General features: G+C 38.6%; 1 protein-coding gene across 3 annotated transcripts in view; it reads left to right on the top strand.

Moving 5' to 3' along the window:
• The first annotated feature begins 37 nt into the window (after positions 1 to 37).
• GPR180 (G protein-coupled receptor 180) overlaps positions 38 to 16,684 on the top strand; it is a 29,301-nt gene continuing 12,654 nt past the window's right edge. For all 3 annotated transcript variants that reach the window (XR_004980568.1, XM_036387264.1, XM_036387253.1), the window contains exons 1-6: positions 38 to 188; positions 2,563 to 2,721; positions 5,693 to 5,887; positions 9,303 to 9,483; positions 9,681 to 9,730; positions 13,300 to 13,457. Coding sequence is in view for 2 of the 3 variants with exons in the window: in XM_036387264.1 (XP_036243157.1) it covers positions 41 to 188; positions 2,563 to 2,721; positions 5,693 to 5,887; positions 9,303 to 9,483; positions 9,681 to 9,730; positions 13,300 to 13,457 (891 nt within the window). In the remaining variant the exon portion in view is untranslated. The remainder of the gene's footprint in view (positions 189 to 2,562; positions 2,722 to 5,692; positions 5,888 to 9,302; positions 9,484 to 9,680; positions 9,731 to 13,299; positions 13,458 to 16,684) is intronic.

The raw sequence follows: 16,684 nt of genomic DNA, 5'->3' as shown, positions 1-16,684 counted from the left end.
GAGGGGGGAAGGAGGATCCCGGCGTCCGGCGGCTCCGGGGATGCGGTGGCGGCTGCTGTGGCTGCTCAGCGCCGCCGCCGGCTGCTGCTGCTGGGGCCTCGCCGCGGGCAAGACGCTGCGGGGCGGCTTCGCCAGCGCCGCCGCCCGCCGGGAGCCGTGGCGGCCCGTGGCGCACTTCCAGTTCCACGGTGGGTGCCCCGAGGGCGGGAGAGCGGGGCAGCCGCGGCTGTGCCGTCCTGGAGCGGCGCCGTGGGGAAGGGGGAGGCTGTCAGGAGCCGTTGGGGCGCGGGGGGACCTGTGGGGGCCGGAGGGGCCGCGAGGTGCGGAGCGGGGTCAGCCCCTGCCAGCTCTCCGTCCTCCCCTGCTTCTCTCCCTCTCCTTCCCTCTTTTCCTCCTTCTCTCTCCGCCTCTGCGGGACGTGCAACAGGTCCCATCCGCTGTCCGGGCAGCGCCGCGGCGGGGCCGGGGGTCCCGGCCGGCAGCAGGACGTGGCCGGAGCGCGGCGGGGCGGCCCCGGGCGCAGCAGTTGGCAGCGGCCCCTCCCCGCTGTGGCTCTCGGAGCGGAGCAGAGCAGCGCTGTGCCTCCCTCCCTTCGTGTCCCCAGCCCGTGCGGACACTCCCAGCCGGCTGTCCCGGAGAGCAGAGGCGCTCTCGGTGCCACACGCATCGCTCCTTTCCCCTGGGGACTGCCCCAAATGGCAGTCTTCACGTCGCCGTGTGGGCTTGGTGACACCGCGCATCAGGATGTAAAATTCTCGCCTGGTTATTCCCAATGGCTTTTCTTTCCTGTGTTAAAAACTCCTTGTTAGTCATAATTTCTGACTGTTAATCAGTAATTACTTAGTAATAATTCCTGACCACTATCCTGCTGAAAGAGCCCTAGCAGTGGCCCGCTGTGCTTGCCAGAGAAGTTTTACTTTACATAAAGAGATGTGTGTAGCCATGACAAGTGCCATGTCCAGCCAGGCTGTGCTGGTCAGCCTGCTTTTTTTCCTTTGTGCTCAGCATTTCAGTAGCTTAGGCTGTTTTTCTTTCCCATTGAGCTTCGTGGCAGAACAGTTCTGCACATGCTTCAAAATCTAACGGGAAACTGGAGAACGTGACATAAGCAAAAGAGAGTTGGAGCATGATCTTCCAGTACTGAATGAGGAATGATGGATAGGGTGGAGATAACTTCTAGGACAGTGCTAATTAACTGCTTTCAAGTCACTGTCATAAGCTAACTGTACGAGTGCTCTAAATAGATCTGAAGGAAAAAACTGCACTGTTTAAATCTGAGAAAAGACTGTCAAAATTGAAGATGAGTGGTGTAGGTGTTCAGATATAATTGTATAAATTGATGTTGCATATTTGCATAGAAATACTTCTCTTCCTGCACGAATACCAACAACTATTTTGGGTCTCAGTGAAGGTTTCTTTAGAACCTTCTGTTAATATTTCAAAATCTTAGCTAAACTGTAGTTCATTTAACATTTTACTGACTTTTCTTCTCCATCAAATTCTACCTTTTAATTTAGGATACTCCTAGGTTAAAAAAGTCTATGACTCTAGTCTTCTTTCATATTTTAGTATATGAAAGAAATTATGACAACAAGTTTGAAGGTTGTGGAATTACTCAGGCAAGATAAATTTTGTCTAATGAGCTAGTTCTAAAAGGGCTAAAATATTTCTGTGTGTCAAGATGCAGCCTATAGTGTCAAGACAAGGAAGAATGGTTTCAGACTGAAAAAAAAAAAAAGTAGGATTAGATTCGATATAAAATATTTACGGTGAGGGTGGTGAGGCACTGGAACAGATTACCCAGAGGTGTTGTGGATGCCCCATCCCTGGAAGTTTTTGAAGACAGGCTGGATGGGTCTTTGTGCAACCTGGTCTAGTGCAAAGTGTCCCTGTCCACAGCAGAGGGGTTGGAAGCTAAGTAGTCTTTCAAGTCCCTTCCAACCCAGGCCATTCTGCCATTCTCTGATTCTACAGGTAGACTGACACATTAGAGAACACTTTTGAAGTTTGGTTTTCTTTGCATCAATCTGTCATCTATAATTAATATTTTAGCTGGAATCCACCCATAATATGAAAGTCCATTCACGTAAGTTCTTCTGGTGTTAGACTTAAGAGCTACCCTGCGATGCTCATAGTCATGCCACAGAGATCATAAACTACTAGACTTTGAATAAGATATTGAGACTATTGAGGCACTGTCTTGAACTTGAAAACAATAAAATTTGGGGTGGGAGGGAGGAAGGGAAAAACATCTGGAAGTCTGTTTTAAAAAAGAGGAGGCAGTGAAGGCTGTTTGTAGTAGCGAAGGTTAATGACACTTATGCTATAGTTAAGGTTTGTTTAAGTACCATCATAGACAATTGTACATTCACTGATTTCTTAATGAAGGACATAGAAATTGTTCCTGAAAGACCATAAATACTTCTAGCAGGAAGTAGTGGTAAAAAATTAAGGATAATTTGAAGGTGTGTTGCAGCTAAGTACAAGAAAAATCTGTGCCATACTGTTTGCTTGTAACTGACATCAAGGCAGAATAGTTGATTTTGTTTTTTAAATATTAAGGTGACCATGCTGTTCTGTGTGTCAGAATCAAGAATGTAGCAGTAGCTGTGGCAAAAGCAGCTAGACTTCACCTCTTTCAAGCACAGGAATGGCAGAAGCTGGATAACAGTGTCCAAGACCACAGCTGTACAGAGAAGTTCTCTAAAGCTCAGCTGACAAGTGAGTTACTGGGTTTTTTTCTCCTTACAGCATTACTGTGTATTTAGAACTCTGTTATCTATGTGTTTAGAATATTCATTTCAGTGAATTTAAGCTTTGCATCAACCACGACTTTGGTCTTCTACAATTAAAAATACTACAAGGAAATAAAATTTCTTTCTTTGTATCCCTTCAGAAGAATTTGTTTGCGAGTTATGATTTAATGTGCTACTGGAAAATGAAATCTGTGACAAACAATGGCTTTAGTGGAAACAGCCAAACTTCATGACCATTCCAGTTCGTGCTTTCACACGTTCACAACTCAGAAAGGGTACATACTTGACTGAAGTTTTCATTTAGTCATTCAGTACAGAGAATTTTTTTAGCTCTGCTTGGAATAAATGTCTTTTTGTTTGGTTTTTTTAATCTCAAAATTTCCATAAAATAGATTATCTTGGGTATGAGAGAGAATTTGCAAAGAATACCCTTGTACTAAGAAACTGAAGAACTAAAGAAGCTTGATGTTTGGGACAGTCAGATGTTTGACTTGTTTGAGTTGTGACTCGTTTGTGTTTGAATTGTGACTTTCATTGCAGTGGAATGAAAAACAAACTAGAGGCAAAGTGATGGAACCTGCTGCAGTTGCCTCTAAACTTCTGAAACAAATGCTTGTAAGGTGGGAGTGTGTAGGCCAAGTACGAAGTAAAAGGGTAATTTTGTACCTGTAAACCTTCTCTTTCACTACCTCATAATAAGTCTTTATTCTCTACAAAAATTAATCTGCATCATACTACCTTACTTTATAACTTCCCTCCTTAATGCTATTTCACCCTTTACTTTTATAACTTGATATTTGTTACTGAATCTCACATTCAGCTGTTTTTAATGTTTGAGCTAAGAGTTATACCAGTATAGAATATGTGGATTGTCTTTTTGTCTCTTGTTTACAAAGGAACATTTCTCACTTGTTAGGAGGCTCCCATTCTCCAGTTCCATGGAAATGGCATTTTTCAAAGCAGAGAAAACAAAAATAAAATTATATTTTCATGGCAGCACAAATCTGTCATGCTTCGATGTATAAAACATGCTAGAAAATTTTTAATACAGTATTAAAGGTGAGCTAATCAAGATAAAACTTAACTTGAGTATCCATCTAAATGTGAAAGAATAGTAAAACACTGAAGCATTGAGTTATGTAACTAGAAGACAGACAAATAATTTTTGCATCATTTGTTTATCGTAGTGGTACTCAAAGCATAAATTTTCCTCTAAGAAGGTAAATTAGTGTTAGACTCTCCATTCAAATGTGTTTTAACTGACTTAAGCTTCTCTTTTAAATACATTTCCTATGTGCAGTCAGAATCCCAAGAGTAACAGATCGATCATTTGTCATAATGAAACCTTACACAGATGTCACTTGTAGGGATGTGGTTTCCTTACCCTTCACCAGAGCTGGACAGAAGTGCTGCTGGAATAACTGGCAGTTGGTCTGTTGTTCCTGACTTGTCCCAGTAGTGTACTCACTGTTTTCTGCTCCGTTAGGAGTTGTGTGACCACAGGGTGAGTTGGATTTCTTTGCTGATCTTGGACAATATCAGTTGCTTTTCTACCTCTGAGTCTGCTTACAGATTGAGAGGGAACTGATTAAACACACTGTGTAATCCCATACTCCTGGTACAAACAACAGTGTCAGAACTCAGCTGAGAGGTGACATGGGGAATAAAGCCACTCCTGTCAGCCACAGTTTGCCTCTCATTTGGATTAAGCACCATATGCAATACTGGTTTGTGTGTCATCCAAATCTGTACCTCATGACAGTTGCTGCAAGGACACATACACTACAATTCTTCCTGGATTCTAATGTTGCTCAGTTCATACCTGAAGAGAACAGAAAATAACTTCTTGTAGTTGAAACACATTTATTGGAATTACATTGAAGTTTTTTACAGGTTGGCTTCAAGTTAAAAACTTGTTCTAAATTTTGTCTACAAAATATTTAGGGAAAATGAGGTTCTATGTTTGCAGCTCTTATTTAGAAAGGCCCTTCACAAAAAAAAAAGTGTTTTGTGGATTTTTAATTATATTTTTTCTTCATCCTTAGCCATTGTCATTTTTATCTGTTAAGGTGAATTATTCTGTTGTTGTTATTTCTCCTGCAGAGAAATGATTGAGCTGATTAGCCCTCAAGTTCAGTAGCCAGTGTGACAGTACTTTTGTTTCTTGCAGTTTCAGCCAAACATAGGGAGCCACAGGTTTCATGTGCATCAAGAGTTTGTTTTGAAGAGACTGTGCTTGGTTGACTGTTGTTTTTAGGCAAAAATAGTGGTAAGACAGCAAGAAGATGAAACATGAGTATCTTATGTAGTCATTTTTAAATGTAATCTGATTTGAAATGGGTAGTTTGATTACACAATGGTTTCAGACCTCAGCTGTCATTTGAAATTGAGTATATTACAGTTTGGGGAAGATCCTGTGAAATAATACTGATTTGCACCTTTTAAGCATGCCATGGTATTGTTTACTGAGCTCACATGCAGCTGTTCCTGTTTGATGTTGTAAATCTCTTCAAAAGCAAACTCAAATAAATTTCATAAAGGTATTTTTCATGCTGCAGAAGTACCTGGTGAGTAGTAGAGAACAGCTAATCCTGTCAGTACAGAACTAGAGGATGGAAAATGCTAAGCCAAGAACATAGTTTGCCCTTTCTGGCTTCTAGAAGGAGGGAACCCTCCCAGCAGAGCTGAAAGGTGGGATGCAGTGTCCTCCCCAATCCTTGCCCGCACCTACTTGAAACAAAAGCTGAAGTTGGAGGTCTGCTCTCTGGTGTTATGGATAGCTTTCAAAACTCACTGTGTTTTCTACTGTGTGTAGTTTATAACCTCTATATGATGCTGTGGATTTAAGTTTTATCTTCATTCAAACATGTGTTTTCTAAAGCCAAACTAATCAAGTATTTACTCCTATTTTTGTTTTTTTGTGCTTTCTTCCAAAGTGACTGTGAACCACACAGAGCAAAATCTGACAGTGTCCCAGATTCCTTATCCGGAAACATGGTATGTGTTTTATGTAGACAAGTTTACCTGCGAAGAGAATTATTCTGAATCCGAGGATATTCAGTTTGAAATGGTCTTACTAAACCCAGATGCAGAAGGGAATCCATTAGATCACTTTAGCGCAGGGGAATCTGGTAAGATTTTTTTTCTTAAAATTAGATTTATAAGTTAAGGATCTGATAACTCAAATCAGTACTTACTGTGCTTGGAAGAGTATGGGGAGTGGATAGCAGAGCCTCTTTTATTTCATATTCTGGTTTTGTAGGAAGAGTAAACTTGAGTTCGTTTTCTGTCATCACAGAAAAATCCTTTCTTTTCCCCAGATTGACTTTGCAAAACTTGCCTAACTAGAAGTGTAGATGCACAAGGAAAGTCAGTGTTAAATCCTTGCTGATAGGTATTTTGAGCATGTTGAAATTGTAATCTTCCACTTGAATGTAAACTTAATACCTGATTTTAATTAATTAGTGAAATTCCTTAAATGTGTGAAACTTGATTCTCTGCAACAAGAGTACATGCATGGTAAAACATTTTGCCAGTACAATTTCAGTTCAGTGTTTAGATCTTTATAAGTATCTTAGTCACAGGCTGAATATTAGCTTTGTCAGGCCTGATTTTGTTATAATTAAGAAATGTAATTTTAAATCATTAAGCATCCAAAGAAAAACTCAAGACAGCAGCCAAAGAAATGCCTGTATAAAATTGTATGCTTTGGACAATCCAGCTTAATGTATTCTTGGTTGCAGTGAGTAGCATCACTGCTCTTTGAGATGTTGAGGCCTCATCAACATGTCACTCACCTGGGTCTGTTGTGAGGAAAGGGCTCTGAAGGCTTAGTCTGCCTTCCTATACAGAGAGAACCTGAATATACCAAGGATAGGCCTAAAACCTGAATATACCAAGGATGAGCCTAATTGCTGTGCTCAGAATCAAATGCCCTGCTGACACTCATGACCTCAAGAGAATATAGAGGCAACAAATGCAGATCCGTTTTTGAAAGGAAGAAAATATTCCCTGGAATATTTAGCAGAATCTGCAAGAAAGTAGCACATTATTAATCTGGATTTCAAGGCTCATAATCAGACTTAACCTCTCTCTTTAACTTCTTAAGTTCTATAAACTTTCTAGTTTTTATTTGGTGAATTTGGCCTTCAGAAGTGAATTCTAGGTTAATTTACTTACTCTCAAAGAGGAGTAATAGCTAAAGGAGTAATTGCTAAGTCAAGGGGCAAAGCAGCTACATGGCATCATATGGCACACTAAAGTGATGTGGAGACCTCCTACAGAGGCATCTCAGTTCTGTATTAATTTTGTAGGAAGACTGAGCACTGGGAAGCAGAACTCTGAATAGTTTATGTGCTGAGTAAGGAGGTGTGTAAATGTGCTGGATGTATGTATTTCAATCTAACAAGTAGGAAGCAAGGTGAGCTGTACATGCCATGTCTTTCAGAGTTGCAGAAGAACACTTCTGTTAATTCAGAATTAAAACCTGCATTGTTGCCATGAATCCTGAAGCTATGTGCACTGGTCTATTTTCAAAGAGCTGAGGAGCATTTCATCTCTCTGTTTTTCTCTTTTTTAATTTAAATTAATGCATTTCTGGGAAATAATCTTTGCCATTTTTCCACAGAAACTTAGAATGAGAGGGTATCAGAGAGAAGATCCAGCTTCGTTTCTTGCATATTTCATGCAGGCAACTAAAAATTCTGTAATTGCAGAAAGTTTTAATTAGGTCTTCCTTCACTTGAATTACTTTAGGCTGTGGCCTGGCACAGAACATCTCAAAAATTAAATTAATAAGAAGGAAAGCATGAGAGAGAACTTAAGGCTTGTGATTAAGACATTTGTGTTCAGAGATGAGGGGGCCTGACTTCTAATCCCTGGCAAATAGTCTTATTTTATATGGTAGGGCCTTCTACATAAGACATTGTGTCAGTGGAATCCAGGGTTTCTAAAGGCAGATGAACAGGTGGCATTTTGAAGAGCTTTGAAGTAAGATATTTCATGTAATATTTTACTTTGTCTGTCAGCTAGGTTCCTTGAAAGTCAGGAAACTTAGAGGAGATAGGTTGAAAATTGTATTTTTTATTGTGGGTTTTCAGTGCAGCTTTCTCCTAAGCCTTTTGGTCTCAAACCAATAATCTACACTCTCTCTATGGTTGGAAGGAGTGTTCTATCATAAATGCTTAGTGTCTGTTAAAAGCTAGTTGATTTTCCTAAAGAATTTTCCAAGGGTTCTCACTCCTCACGGTGAGAAATAACTTTTACTTACATGGTCTTTGCCAACTTCAGTGGGTATCTTCTGAAGCAGAAAGAAGGATTTGATCTATACCACATAGATGGATTTGTCATTGATAATTCATGCTCATATATTGGTGTACAAGAGAAGCAGAGTGGCCTGGAATTTTTAATCCTCTTAATTACCTTAAGCTCTTTTTCTCCCATTTTCCTGTGTGTATGTCCAAAATGCTTCATTTCAGTCACAGAAGCTATAATGCTAGCTACTATTCAGAACTCATCCAGTTCTAATGTTTTTCAGCTCAGATATTGAAATGTGTATACTTGCTCTTCCCAATCTCTCGGGGGAGGTGGCTGGGAGCTTTTACCAGAGTTATTTTGCTGCTGGAGAAAAAGCTTTTTTTAGAATCTGATTCTATGGGCACCACTAAATTTCAAAGAAGGTTAGAGAATGAAAAAAAAGTTTTCTGAGAGAAGTGTTTGCTAACCTGTTTTTGCTTATATCTCACTGGCTTTGACCCTTTGGGAGCTCCTGATGGGTTGCCACGCTTACTGACAATAGAAAAGATTTCCAGGTCTTAAGGGAAGCATTCTACCAGACTACTGCCAGACTGAAAATTAGAGGACTTCAGTTTTATAAATAATCTAAAAAAATTGGGGGAATTTTTTTTTAGACAAGTGCAAAAAATGCATGCTAAGAACGAATTACTGTTTTCTGTGCTACTTTATCTCAAGTTTTTTCTGTGCTACTTTATCTCAAGTTTTCTGTGCTACTTTATCTCAGGTTTTCAGACTTGATCAGCTGTGCTTCTTAAGTGGCTTTATGTGGAGGAAGGGTGACACCCAGTGGTTAGAAAGATTAAACAGAAGTCTGTTTGGGGTTTCTCTCACCTCAGATTGTGCCTTTATGGAATCAAACAAACAAGCAGAAGGAGTCCTTTAATAAATGATGTTACTTACTGAACAAATGAGCTACAATTGTTTTGTGTGTATCAAGAAACTGTGCACTTTATACTAGTCTGGTAATTGCTGCAAACCTCTCTGCTCAGAAAAGGTATTGTTGATTAAAAACACTTTGCCAGATCAAATAATAATCAGTTCTTTGATAAAATTCGCTGATTTTCTTGGATAAAATTGACTAGGATTTAGACCTTTTATGTGTACTATCACTTTTGGGTAGCAGTTGTTAAGTATTTCCCAATGATTGTATTAAAGAAAACCCACTGTTTTGGATTTTTTTTTTTTTTTTAGTTATTTGCTCCTAGTAGCAACGTTTCTTTGTAAAACTAAGCTGTATTTTTTTTTCCACAGGATTACATGAATTCTTTTTCCTGCTTGTCCTAGCATACTTCATAACTGCATGCATATATGCACAATCCCTGTGGCAAACAATTAGGAAGCGTGGACCTATGCATGGTGTATTAAAGGTGTTGACAATTGCATTACTGTTGCAGGCTGGTTCAGCATTTGCCAACTACCTGCATTTCTCAAGGTACCTTTGATTCTTTCTGCTTTCAGTCTTTAAGAGCAATGTGTTGTGAAGATCAGTACATGATTTGCCTGGGAGGGATTGTGGCAAAATACAGGACTGACTTTTGAACTGCGTCATTATCTAAATGTACTTGTGAGAGAGAACACCCATTTAAGACACACCCACTTAAAAATGCAATCTTTTTGTTCTTGTTTCAGTTATTCTAGAGATGGGATAGGAGCTCCTTTTATGGGAAGTCTGGCAGAATGTGAGTCTGTCCTCTGTTTCTTACATATTCCTACCCTTGAATCTGTATAATACATAGCAAATGCTGTTGCTGGACTATACTATGATATTGGATCACATCGTTTGATTTTCAATATAAAATACTAAAAATTGCTCCTTCAGAAAAAAAAAATGTTTATGTGTTTACAATAACTGTATTTGAAGTTACACATCTGTGATATTGTTTAGGATTTTTCAAATTTTTCAAACGGTTTTTTTGTCTCTAGATTCCTTACTACAAGCACTTAAAGACATGAATATCACCTGAGCAGGTCTTTCAGTACATTGAAGAGTTTTGTTGAGTTAGATCTAGAAAGCCAAGCTTTTTAGGAAGCTTAATCATATTTTATAGAATTTGTTATTTCATTGACAAATTCAACAATTATTAAACGGAAAAGTATTTTACAGCACAAATCTTATGATTATCATGATGCAAAAAATGCTTATGTGAATGTTTGATGCTAACAAAGCATTTTTCTCCACTCTATATAGATTCCAAGTTCTCACTGGAACTAAATTCCTGTAGCATACCTTTCAAAAATGCACTAACTTAATCTTGTTCCATTCTTCATTCTCCATTGTTGTTGGATAGTTTGGGGGTTTTTGTCCTGCAGTTCACCTTTGAAGAATTGGGGGTTCATTCCAAGTAAATACATTTCCTTTTGACTGGCTTAAAGCACTCCAAGAAAGTAGCGCTGCAGTAGTGTGATAGTGTTGGGAGTAACAGCCTATACAGAGAAATATTCCCCTTTGCAGAGTTCATTCAGAAGGCTGCAGTTGGAATTATCAGCCTCTTGATGGCACCTGGCACCACAATAATTGCCTCTTTCTTGTTTTAACCATTTGAGCTGGCAGCTCCTTGCAGCCACTCCAGCAGCTGTGTAATTAAACATTCCTTCTCATCTCATGAAATGAAATGAAATGAAATAAAATGGAGAATATGAAGGTAGTCATAACTCCACCTCAGTGTTAACTATCCAGCCAGAACTTGAGAGAATTGCTTCATGTTAGATTTCTTTTTTTTTTTTTTGTATATGTGTTGTAGTCAAAAATCCCACTTTTATTTATATAAGATTATAATGAATATTATTTTTGAATCAGTAGCTGAATTTCTTAAATTCAGCTAGGAAAGTTTCTACTTTCTTACTGTCTCTGATGTTGGTGGTTTCCAAAACAGTAAGAGAGCTGAAGTAATAAAAATGTGGAAAGCTTCAGTAGCAATTACAGTTCTGAAGAATGGCTGATGGCAAGTAGTATAGTTTGAAGGAGAAAGATGATACCATTTTTCCTATATGGGAGCAGAAATTTGAGTTAAAAATCAATGTTAAAATTTCTATTAATTGCAGTTTGGCCAGAATATCTTTCTAAAAACCTGTTCAGGTACCATCTCAAGCAATTATTTTTTCCTAGTATGATGTAGTCTTTGCCATGTATAAAGAGCTGATCCTCAGTCTAATTAACCACCTAGTCCAATCTCATAAATCACACAAATAATGCTGGCACTCAGAAGCATTGCAAATGCTGTTGTTTTAACTTTTGGTAAAAATAAAATGTGAGGAGTCAAAGACCATTATTGTGTCTGTTGAATAGTCAAAAAAGGTGAACTGTGATGAAATCAGACAATTGGTATCAGCTCAGTAATGTGACTTTACACTGACATTGAATATTGTGAGATTATTCGAATCTTTAAAATTTTTCTTACCCTTTTTCTTTCCAGCACAATGTATAGGATGGCAAAGATTAAAGCTGGTTGTGGATTTTTGTCTTACACAAATTTATGTGAGAATCCACTTGAATTGCTACCACACTGAAGCAGAGCAGTAGCTATATCCATGATATGATGGAGAGATGATGTCTGGCTATAATAGGGCAGCTTATCGTAAGGAATGACAGAAAAGAAAATGCTCCCTAGAACACACAGAATTATTCAGTCATTTTTCTAGTTTAGATTTGTGACACTGGTTTGGCATGCCTTTGGTTCATATAGCAATTTTTTTTTCTAGTGAGTACTGTCTCAATAAGATAGCACTGGAAAATAACTCCATGATCATTTTTTTGCCCAAAATCAGTGCTGGTTGATTTTATTAAAGAATTTCCAATTTTGTATTTACTAAAAGTTCTTGACAGATCTTAAATAGCAAAGGTGTCTTAATACATTAAGAAACATTTAAGCATGTAAACTCTGAGAATACCAAGCATATCCCAGGAATTACATTCTGAAGTCTGATTTATACTCTTTATTTTGCTAGTATTGCTGGATGTCAGGGAAATATTGTAGATGATCTTCTTTTGATATGCTTCCCTTGTATCCATATTAATTTCTGTACAGTAGCAACATTTCCTGTGCCAATATCTTCAGTAAATGTAGTATTTATCTTTTTTAATACAGTCCAGTTGTCTAAAAGTAGAGCTTTTCTTTTTTTGTGACAGAAATATTATTCTTGTACCTGATAGTGTAAGTGAAAATTACAAATAAGGAACAAATTTAAGTGAACTAAAACATTAATGAAGCAAAAAAGAAAGCATTGCTGTGTGTAGTGCCCCATCTCTAGCTTCTGAACCAAATTTACAGTATACATAGTGTAAGAATCTATTTTTCTTTTACGTCTCTACTATGCGAGTACAATGAGTCAGATCCCAACACCATCTTTAAAATTGTTCATTAAGTCAAAAACTTACTAGGTCTAAAGCTAACAATTACCCAGAAAGGAATCTTCAGGTTTTTCTACTGTCAGTAGTGCTGCAGCAAGCCTACAAATAAAGGCTTTAATATATCCTAGCTTAAAGTTTTCTTTATTCTGATGCAGCTTTAAACACAAGTTTGAGACACTGATTAAGAATGTAACTTTATGGAGTATGTGTTAATTGTTCCCAAACAGAGGTAAAAATGGACATAGCAAAATGAGGTAAAGGTACTTTGCATTTAATAAAATGAAATACAGACAAGTTGTTGATCTAAATGAAGTTTGTGTTAGGGTTATTCATTATATTTTCCCCTTTAAGTATCTCAGAGTGGAATTTGTCCTAAATATTTGTGCTCTCTTCTGGAAGCTACTACATCCTCTAGACAAAGTGCAATTAATTCAAAGTACAATGTAACTATCTGATTTTTGAACAAAAGTTCTTCAGAGTGAAGAAAGGAGTTCATTTCATCATGTTGCATATTTGCACTATGATTAACATACATATGATTTTAGTTCTTTAGCATTTATAAGTCTATTTATGCAGATGGACTCCTGAGCCCAGACTACTCTGACACAAGAGTGGGATTTGGAAAGACATGGCACTGTGCCTATGTTGTTGCAGATCTGCAGCATAACTGCAGGAAAGCTTGATAGTGATCTGTTGGTCACTGAAAACTCCACAAAATAGCCAGATTTTGTGGCAAAGCAACCTCATCTAATCTAACTCATCAAAATTAAAAGTGATACAGAGGCATAAGCATCCATCTTTCATTTGCGGGTATAGAGAACATTTCTCTTTGATATAGGAAAAAAAACCAAAACTTTATTTTGGTTATAATTTTATTCATTTTCCTTTTGTTTTCAATAGTGTGTGACATAATCTCACAGATACAGATGCTGTACTTATTGTTGAGTCTGTGTATGGGTTGGACAATAGGCAGAATGAAGAAATCTCATGGCAGACCTCTTCAGTGGGATTCCAGTCCAGCGTCTACCGGCATTGCTGTAGTAGTTGTTGTTACACAGGTTTGCATTTCATATTCTTTCTTACACTGAAGTATACAGCTGCTATTAAGTATGACAGAACTGTGAACCAAATAATTTCAATATTTTAATTTTATGAGGGAGGGAGGAGTATCAAGACTGGAAAAAAGCCCACAGCATAATGTGCACCCAGTATGTCTAATAGGTAACACCACCTTCTCTTTACTTGAACAATTTAAGATGTAGCTCCACAGTATGTTTTTGTCTAGCAGTAAAACCACTTAAGAAGTTCCCACAGTTTCCCAAACTCCTGATTGTGCCAATTGTTTGTAGCATTATACTGTGAACCAGATTACTGGAACAACCTAGACTGAAATAAAAAAGTAAAAAAAAATTTTTTTACACAGTCATTTTATTGATCTGATTTGCAATGTGGTCCTATAAATAGTTATAATCAGTACAGCTGAGGCATTGTGAACTACATTATGCAGGTTGACAACCAGCAGCATGGGAGGAAGGACAAAAAAAGTTGCTGTGACAAAGTCTTTGTCATGAAACCACGGAAATCATCAGTGCCCTCCTTTTGGAAGCACTCAAATAGAATGTCTAATGGTCCTTTCAATCAATAAAAGGAAGGGAATTCTTGAAAGGTTCATGTGCAGGATTAGTCTTGCAAATATACAAATGGTCTGACACATAATTTCATTCAAATATTTTCCATTAGTATAAATTAGAAAGTTAAGTAAACCAGTAAGTTAAAAGTAAATTGTAATGGAAATCATTCAACCCTGGTGGTGCCTTTTGTAAACAAATTTTTTTAAATCACATCATAAAGACGAGAATCTGAAAACCATTGAGAAAGAGAAGAGCAGGGAGAAACTGGAGACAGTAATGAGGAAGAGATTATACTGAAGATTTTTGTGCCATTTGGGTAGTATCTGTAATTAGTGCTGCTTCTAAACTAAATAAGTGGACTTCTAGAACATTAAGAGTAGCTGGCAGCTGGCATTTCTTGCTAATTAAGAATATAAACCAAAGGCTGTTAAGGTCAATGGGACTGTTGAAATTTAAAGATGGGTGTCAAAGTAAGGTGGAATGAACCTATCCAGCACCAGAAATTTTACATGCTGGTAGTAAAGAAGACTTCTAAAGTATTTAATTTCATTCTGCACTTGTGCATATGTATGGGTATGTTAGTACTCTGCTGCTTGAGACTGGAAACTTTTTTTCACTGTTGTTTCCCTTTACTATACATAGAAAAGACAGTATAATCAGCTTGATCTTATTTTGGTTGTTACTTATGGTAAAAGTGGGGCAGGCATCATACATGTGAGCTGCTTCCCCAAAGACTGGTCCATTAGACATTTTTTGGTTCTTGGAGCAGCACTGGAGCTGCATTAGCACACAGTTGTCTGTCTTACTTTTCACAAGTAAGGCACAGTTCTACCACATCTCCTTCTGTACCATTGGGATTGTCAGGTTGGCAGGAGTCTTGTCAGAACACAATCTGGATATTGGAATATGTCATTGCCTAAGTAGTTTTGCACCTCCATATCAGTGTTTACCGTCTCCAGCAAAATTTCCCTCACACCAAGAGTATCCCTTCTGGAGAGGATATTTTCCATCTCATGGTTCAGTACATACAAAATACACCTTCTGTCAGATTTGTTCTCCTAATTACAGAGTGCAGTTGTTGGGCTCAGGGAAACAGGATTTAGACAGTTTTTCACTGGTCTGTCTAAATTGACATGGGTGTTTGACCTGCTATAAACATTCAATTGGCCCTTTTAATGGCTAAAAACTTGGAATAACCTTCTTCCTGTTCTGATCTTTCCCAGAGATTCTTATAGGAGAACCAGCTTCCTCTTATGCCAGAGATTGGACAAACTTCATGTGGATAATCAGAGTTGTTCTGAGGACTTGCTGTGGAGGCTGCTGGAAACTATGTGCATTAACCTAGTGCAGCAGATAGAGGTTGCACCATGTTAGTTTTACTGACATTCTCCCATACCTGTCCTCGTCTCATCTTCAGGGAAGTCAAGAAAGTGGACAGCCTGAGAAAACATGTTGTTCTTCAACTTAAATGCAGTTTTGATTAGCAAGCTATCTGAGCCTGTTTGCCTACTACTAGTTCAAATTGCTCAGCAGATTTTCAGGGGTTTTTCTCCTCTTGGTACTGATGCTATGGGTTTTTTCTTATTGTTCTTTCAGAAGCACTAGCAATTTCCTGGACTATGTTCATGGGTTGCCTTCAGTGTCAGGTGGACACAGCCTCCTAGTCAGCAAATGTCTTGTGGTCTTTGCAGCTGCAAAGAGGCAACATCTCAAAGGAGGGACAAGTCTGCCATTTAGCATCTCCCTTTGCCTTAACTTGTTCTTTATTTCAGCCACAGAATAAAAGATTCCCAGGCTGCTGTGCATTCATTAAAAATTCCACTTTCTGCTGCTGAATCACAAACCTGGTACAGAACTTTATTGATGGCAGGCCCTTCCCATCACATAGACCTGAGTAGTTTCAACTTTCAAGGCTGATCAGACTGTAGGCAATGATTCTGGAAAGATAGCTGATTGCTCTGAACCTGATCAAAATGGCATAGAATCTTACTGCATTAGACATCACCCTACACAGGGGTTCGTAGGTGTGCTCAGAATGAGCTCTGCCTCTGACATTAGATCTAAACCATTTTTTGCTGTACTGCATTGCATGACGTCTGATAACTCAGTATACTAGATATGGTTGGAAACAGCTAGTTTGCCTTGCTGCTCCTTCTAATTTCCCTTTTGCTTCCCCCTTCCCCTTGCCTCTCAGGGGTGATCTGTCCCATGAGAACCTGTCTTTGCTGGAGATTGATACCTTATCTCGGCTTGTCATAAAGTCAGTGTTGGCATCATGAAGGGAAGGAGGAGTTCTACCATAATTGTTTTCTCATGACATAAAGGAAGAGTTCTTCTTCATATGGATGTGGAGGTTCTGCTTGTATATCTGGAACATCAGGATGATATCTGTGGCCACCATTCCTCTAGTATTTGAAGAGGAAGGCCAGTACTGGACAGTGGTTCATGTCCCCTGTGAGCCAGGATAGGTCAGGATTATATACAGGTAAAGTCAGGCATTTTGAACAGTGTGTTATGTAAACAAGGAGATGGTCATTCTGTTTCATCTTATGAAGAAGCAGTGACTTTAATATTGGACATAGCATAGTGTGAGTCAGCTCTTTAGCTTCCTCTGTCATCCAGTTCTTTTGTCTACAGCCTAAGCACAGTTGTTC

Source organism: Molothrus ater, chromosome 2, assembly GCF_012460135.2.
Source record: "Molothrus ater isolate BHLD 08-10-18 breed brown headed cowbird chromosome 2, BPBGC_Mater_1.1, whole genome shotgun sequence".
NCBI lineage: Eukaryota > Metazoa > Chordata > Aves > Passeriformes > Icteridae > Molothrus > Molothrus ater.
This window is presented reverse-complemented; position numbering and strand designations above follow the sequence as displayed.